The following is a 6,525-nucleotide window of genomic DNA, read 5'->3' on the forward strand; positions in this document are numbered from 1 at the left end:
GGAAGAATATTCTCTGACGGCTTTGTGTGGAGTGATCCCAGGAGGAACACGGACGGGCAGGACTCCTGAGAGGCCCGGGTTCGGTCCAGAGTGGGGAACGGGGGTAGGGAGGGCGCACGTGGTCCTCGGCAGAAGCCGTCTGGCAGCTCCGGGACGATAGGAGCTGCCCTGCCCCTCCGGCTGGGGTCTGGGGATCAGGGCGATCGCCCTCTCCCGACCCGACCGGCCCCTTCGCGGCCTAGAGCAAGTCCCTCCCCCGCGCCGAGGGGCGGATCCGCCAGCGTCCCCTCCTCCACCCAGGGTACCGCAAGCCCCCTGGTGCATCCTTGAGTTAGGGCGCTGTGGTTCTGGGCAGGGATAGGGGTGTAGGTGAACCACAGCTTGGGTCCCAGTGTACAGGGGAGGACCGGGGTCGGGGGTGGGGGGGAGTATTACTATCCCACCTCACACCTCACTTGTCCAGCTGGTTGTGGGCAGGGTGTGCCTTGGGGCATCCACAGTGCCCACAATATGGAGACCATGGCAGAAGGATTTCCACTCATGGCAAGGGTACACCCCTATTTGAAGAGCAGGGAAAACTGGGACTACATAGCTCCAGAGGAGGACTGTGGACCCCCTGGATCAGGTGCCCTGCAACTCTCCCCAGCCAGTGGGCTCCTTGGAAGCTAAAAATATTCTGGACCCAGTGCCACCCTTCTCCAAATGAACCCATTTGGTCAAGGCTCAGACCTCTGGGAAGGAGGGACCTCTCCCTGAAACCATCCTCCGTGTGTTGCCCAAGCTGGACGCCAGATATAGGCAAGGCCTCAGGACAAGCCCACCCACCACACACATAACACAGAGCAGGGTACAGGTGGGCAATGAGGGACGATGTGGGCTCAGGGGCGGGGTGGGGAATCTCAAAGGGCCCCTCCCCAGGTGAAAACACAGCACCGTCACGCACAAGTGCTTTATTGACTACAATGGCAGATTGACATGTACATAAAACGCTGTGACAGAGGTGACAGCCTCAGGCCACGGGCAGCTACTAGTACCCTCCATAATGTTTTATGATCTCCGAAATTGTTTGGGAAATCATCAGTGATCCAGTGACCAAAAAAATGATGAACGTGATGGTCAGAAGGAGGCCCAAGACCAGGGCCCAGATGTTCAGGCACTTGGCGGTGGAGGCATAAGTCTGGGCCCCAATCATGTCACCCACCATCTTCCGGTCCCTAGACTGGGGAGAAGAGATGGAGTGTGCGATCAGGCCCAGGTCCTGGTGAGAGCCTGGGACTCAGGTGCCCCCCTGGCTGGTCCCTGCCCAGGGCAGTCTCCACCTGCCCTTCACCCTCCCCATTCCCTGGAACCTGAGCAGGACAGTGCCCTGTGAGCCCCTCCCTCCTGGGGCCTGCATCTCCTTCCTCAGCCTCTCAGGAGACCCCAGGCCTTGTCCTCCCTCTGCTTTGGCCCCTTCACTGGCCTCACACCCCACCGGGAGGCAGTTTCCTGTGAGTTCCTTTGTTCTTTCTGGGAGAGTCTTGGAGCCACACGCGCATCTGAGGGATGTAATTTCTAGTATTGGTCAGTAGGGGAAGTCCTTGGAATCTTGGGGACAAAGGCTGCTCATGGCCAACCCCAGGCCCCTCCTGCAGCTTCACTGCACACGCACACACACACACACACAAGGGCTCCCCACACCCCACGTGCCCTGTGGGCAGGCGGACCTCCGCAGGCTCACTGCACCTTCTGGGAGAGTCCCTCCCTACACCCCCTCACCTTCACGGAGTAGGCGAAGGCCACGAAGCCCAGGCAGCACCAGTTCATGAAGATGGTGTTGAACAGGGACCAGACGATGTGGTCGGGCACGGCTGTCTCACTACGGATGTTGATCACAGTGGTCGTCACGGGAGCCGAGCTCTGGGGCGCCCCGAGTACAGCCACCTCGTGCTCCTCCTTGAGCATCTCGTAGGTCGGGGGGACACCGTGGGGGGCGCCCGGGAAGAAGTGCTGGGAGTTGTGGCTCATGGTGGAAGATGGAGCACCTGTGGTGTGGATGTGGATGCCGGACCGTGCTCTGGGCCCTCCCTTCCCCAGTAGTTTCGATTTCTCCAAAGATTCCTTTTTTGGTGTTCAGGGAAATTGGGAATTGGCTCGGTAGTAGGAGGGAGGAACCAACTGTTGAGTGTCGGGTTACACCAGCGCGGGCGGGTGGGAGGGCTGAGGTCGCAAGGGGGCTTGTAGCCTCAGGAAGGCTTCCTGCCTCAGCTCCCCCAGCTCCTCATTCAGGGCTGAGGGTGGGGCCTGAGGACTTTTCCTGGCACGTGAGTCTCCCCACCCTCGCCCCCACCCCAGGCCCAAGCCTGCTGCAGGCCCTCACCGCCCACATGCAGACCCCTCAGGCCCTCAGCCAGACTCCACACTGCAGCCCCCAGAGAGAGCTCCCCACACCCAAAAGCCCACACCACAGGGGTCACAGGCCTCCTGTCTGGAATCTGTAGACCTTTGCTGGTTCTGAAGTCCATGCTGGGGGTAGGGGGTGGGACAGGGGCGGTGTTTTGTGCTCGCGGGTCAGGACGCAGCAGTCTGTGTGCCTGTCCCGGAAGGAGCCTCCAGCATCTCTCAAGGGTCCCCCGGGAGCCTCCACAGGGGGCTCCATGATGGGAGGAGCCAGCTGTGCTGGGAGGCAGGAGGCTCCAGGCCATGGGGCAGCAGCTGGGAGCACAGGGCCGGCGTATTTGTGCACCCACACCTTTCCTCCCTCCCTCCTGCCCCCGATCAGGTCACATAGGTTCCGGCCTTGTGGTTCCAGAAGGAAGTCCAGGCATTCCTCCTCGGCTGTCAGGCCTGTGCCCCCTTCTCAGGAGAGGGTCGGGTCAGCTTAGTAACCAGGACACAGCTCTTTCTAAGAGTCAAGGCTGTGGTCGTCTTCTTGCTGCCCACTGTCCCGGCCTGCATGGAGCAGGGTGTGGGGTACTGACGACCCAGGCCTGGCCTGGCCTGTTAGGGACTCTTGCCTTCTCCCTGGAGGCCCAGTTGGGTCAAGGCCCCCAGGCCAGCCTCAGGTCTGGGTCTCTGGCCCAGGTTTCCAGGTTCCCACCCTTTCAGCCCCCTCCCTGCGTTCCCCTCACAGGGTGTCAGCTGCTTCCTGCAGTGACCACCTCTGGGTTCCCCCCAATCAGGTGTCCCCTGTAACCCCGTCTTCTGTTAAATCCTGCCTGTGGAAACACCTGTGTGGTTCTGTTGTCCTGTGGACACACACTGACCCAGAAGCCTGTCCCGACGGACCCAGCCGATGTGCACAGGTGGGAGAGAAGCTGGCCCTGGTGCCCGGTGTGGGGTGAGGTCAGTGAGGGGCGGGGATGGCCACCTGCAGGCCCCAGCGCTGCCCAGCCGAAGTCCTGATGGGCTGCACTCAGCAGTGTCTGTGGGTGCTACTCCCACCATGGGTCATGTTGAGCCACCAACGCGCTGTCCCCCTTGGGAGGGGAGAGCAAGGGCCAGGAGCTCACCCTTGAGCAGCTCTCCACCACGTGCCTGATAAAGTAGACGTCCCGTCAGGTGCACGGGTAACGGGAAAGTAAGTGTGCTGAAGTCCTCGCCAAGGGATGTGTTCTGAGAAGTGACGACTTACGGCTTATGTAATTGATGTGATCCATGGTTTACAGGGTTTAATTTTAATCCTGGCCATGCTCAGAATGGATCACAAAATCCTGGCAGTGGGTCCCTCTGCTACAGGAGCTCTCTCAGGCTAGCGCGCCTGGATTCTATCCTGGAAGTGACACACAATCTCAGTGTGCGTGCGGGGCTGTATGGCCGCATCCTCAGGCCTCCATCCAGCCCCAGACCCCCACCTCCCGCTGTCCGCATCCTGCCACCCCTGCAGCGCTGGGATGCCTTCTCCATGCCCGTCCATGAGCACCCACTTCCCCCCCATACTGAGAGGATGGCCAGGGCCTGCTTGCAGCTCGGCCCACAGGGACCATTCCCTTCACATGGGTCTGCAGGACACCCTTGAGTGGGCCTGGGTTGAAACCAAATCTCTGTCCAGCTTTCTGCCTCACACTGAGCTGACCCATGGAGAACCAGGCTGGGAATTCTTCCTCTTCCATCCTCTGGTTCCAAGGGGTGGTGCCTGCACCCCAGGCAGGAGCAGAGGGACGGGTGTGGGACAGCCATGTGGGATGACATGGGTAATGCAAACTGCCTGATTGATCTGGAACGTTCACCTCCAACCTCTAGTGCATTGACGCTGGGCCCACTCGAAGCCCTGCTCATGGTGGGTAGGTCTGCCCCAGGGTCACCTCGTGGCCCGTGTCCACCTTCAGAGGTAGGATAGGAAAGGTGGCAGATCACTGTCCACACACCCTAGCCCTGAGGACAGCTGGGCTACATCTAACAGAGCAGCCGCACGCGGGGCCCCCACTGGCTTGCCGTGCAGCAGTCCACTGCGTCTGCCAGGGTCCATCTGGGTCTGGGGGTCAGACTGCTGAACGAAATGGAGGCTTGGTGGGGACCAGCACCCCTGTGCCCATTAGGTTTGAGGGTGGCACTGATTTCTGTTACTCTTCTCAGGATGAGATATTGTTCTTTATTTCTCTCCCAGCTGGGGGTGGGTAGTGGGGAGCAACTGTAGACATCTCCACCTGGCCAGCCCCACCAGCCAACTGCCATTTATTTCTGGTGCCATTACTGATCTGAGGAGTGGGAAAAGCCTCCTGGGAGGGGCCAGGGGTCCCACTGAGAGTTTGACATGGGCCTGGAGCCCCATGATTCCTTGGACCCATTGTGCCCCACCAGAAAGAGGGGCCGGGATGATGCTTTGCCTGTTGAAATATTTACCTGGGGCCTGAGTCCAACACTTTCTAAGATGTACAATTCCCATGTCCTCCAGGGCCTAGTATAAGGACCTACCTTGTGCTGCTGTGGGGACGTTGGGAAGGATGTGATTTTGCACAGAGCTCTTGGGTGGCAGCATCCTTCCGCCTGTGGGTTCATTTGGTCATTGGATTTTTTTTTTAAGATTTTATTTATTCATTTCACAGAGAGAGACACAGCGAGAGAGGGAACACAAGCAGGGGGAGTGGGAGAGGGAGAAGCAGGCTTTCCAACGAGCAGGGAGCCCGATGCGGGGCTCGATCCCAGGATCCCGGGATCATGACCTGAGCCAAAGGCAGACGCCCAACGACCGAGCCACCCAGGCGTCCCCGGTCATTGGATCTTGTCTAAGACCAGTTCACAGTGGAGCTCAGGGTCATGTTTCTATGCAGATACTGACTCAGGGTCCTGGTTCCCCTTGCTACCTTGGTGGGAAGAAGCTGAGAGCATCATTTGCCTGCGCTTCTGTTTGGCCTCTTAGAACACAGGCTGTAAATGTCTCTAGAATTCTGCTGCCAGGTCCTGCGGCTCTTCTGACGTTCAGCAGCCCACCTGGCCTTCACACCCTGTTAGCAGTGGTCTGTCTCCCGGTGGGCCTGTCCCACTATCCATCCTGGGGCAGAGGAGGTCACCCTGCTCTGTACTGAATCACACGGCTGGCTCTCACCCTCCACCTGCCGAGTGGGGTGCGGAACCCAGCGTGACAGTTGCTGATTCAAGGGGAGTCTCCAGGACTGCTGGAATCCAGGCAAGCCCAGGTGCCCCAAAGAGCAAGGCGCCCTTGGATAAGGGGTTCCCACCCTGACATCCGCCTGTGGCCGCCTGGACTTCTCCAGCCTCTCCGGGGTGACTGTGTAGAAGGTGCCCCCCACCCACTCCCTCTGCGGCCTCAGACAGGAACACCTGCTTGGGCAAGCTCCTCCTGCACGGGGCTGAGGATGGCCCCCACTCCCTAGGGCAGCCCACGCTCTGGCAAAAGCTCACACCTAGTGCCCCGGGGCCCCCGGTGGCTGGGAGACCCTTCCCGGGGCACTGGGCAGCTGCTCCACCCTGCAGGGCCAGTTCGGTTTGGGTGGAGCGGGGGAGTCCTTCCGCTCAAGCTTTCCGTCCACTGGGGTTTAGCCACCAGGTCTGATGATCAGCTTTGGCAGTCAGTCCACAGTTGAGCGCTCTCTCCCTCCCCCAGGTCACTCACGGGCTGTCCCCACCCCCACCCCAGAGGAGCAAGGACAGAGCTGGTGGGCTGGGGGAGGCAGCAGCAGGATGCAGCAATGTCTGGATCAGCCCAGAGGGGCTGGGAGGTGCGGGTCTCCATCAGCCGCACCCACAGATACAAAATCCCATGGCCTCCCCAGAGGACCTGAGCTGCCCATTCCCCCCAGCACCGCTGCTTCCACACACCTGAGAGTCAGGGAGCCTTACCCTCGGGACCAAGGGTGTTCTGGACACGGGACGTCCTTGGGTCGGGGACCCCCATCCTAGGACCCTGGTCCAGTGCTTGCTCCCAGCAGGAGACCAGAGACCAGCACAGCCTGAGGACATGCCCTGGCCCCTCAGAGCCACACAGCTGGGCGGGGGTGGGGGTGTGGGGGGAGGTGGGCCCAGTCGCAGGGGCAGGCTAGGGACTCCAGCAGGGGCCTCTCAACCCCAGGGAACGTCACAGCACCG

The 6,525-nt window shown here is 60.6% G+C and overlaps 1 protein-coding gene across 1 annotated transcript; it reads right to left on the reverse strand.

The window, feature by feature from the left end:
- Nucleotides 1-935: 935 nt before the first annotated feature.
- On the reverse strand, nt 936-2,106 carry LOC118539546 (interferon-induced transmembrane protein 1-like). The gene is made up of 2 exons (XM_036098241.2): nt 1,759-2,106; nt 936-1,219 (listed from the first exon to the last, which is right to left on the reverse strand). The coding sequence occupies exons 1-2, from the start codon at nt 2,005-2,007 to the stop codon at nt 1,028-1,030; spliced, it is 441 nt and encodes a 146-aa protein (XP_035954134.1). The 5' UTR covers nt 2,008-2,106; the 3' UTR covers nt 936-1,027.
- Between the last annotated feature and the right edge of the window lie 4,419 nt (nt 2,107-6,525).

This window comes from Halichoerus grypus, chromosome 11, assembly GCF_964656455.1.
Source record: "Halichoerus grypus chromosome 11, mHalGry1.hap1.1, whole genome shotgun sequence".
Taxonomy (NCBI): Eukaryota; Metazoa; Chordata; class Mammalia; order Carnivora; family Phocidae; genus Halichoerus; species Halichoerus grypus.

Bases quoted from the DNA above. Each gene is read 5' to 3' on its own strand.
- LOC118539546 (XM_036098241.2), bottom strand. From the start codon at position 2,007: ATGAGCCACAACTCCCAGCACTTCTTCCCGGGCGCCCCCCACGGTGTC. The intron at 1,220-1,758 runs GTGAGGGGGTGT...TCTTCTCCCCAG, and splicing joins CCTTCGCCTACTCCGTGAAG to TCTAGGGACCGGAAGATGGT.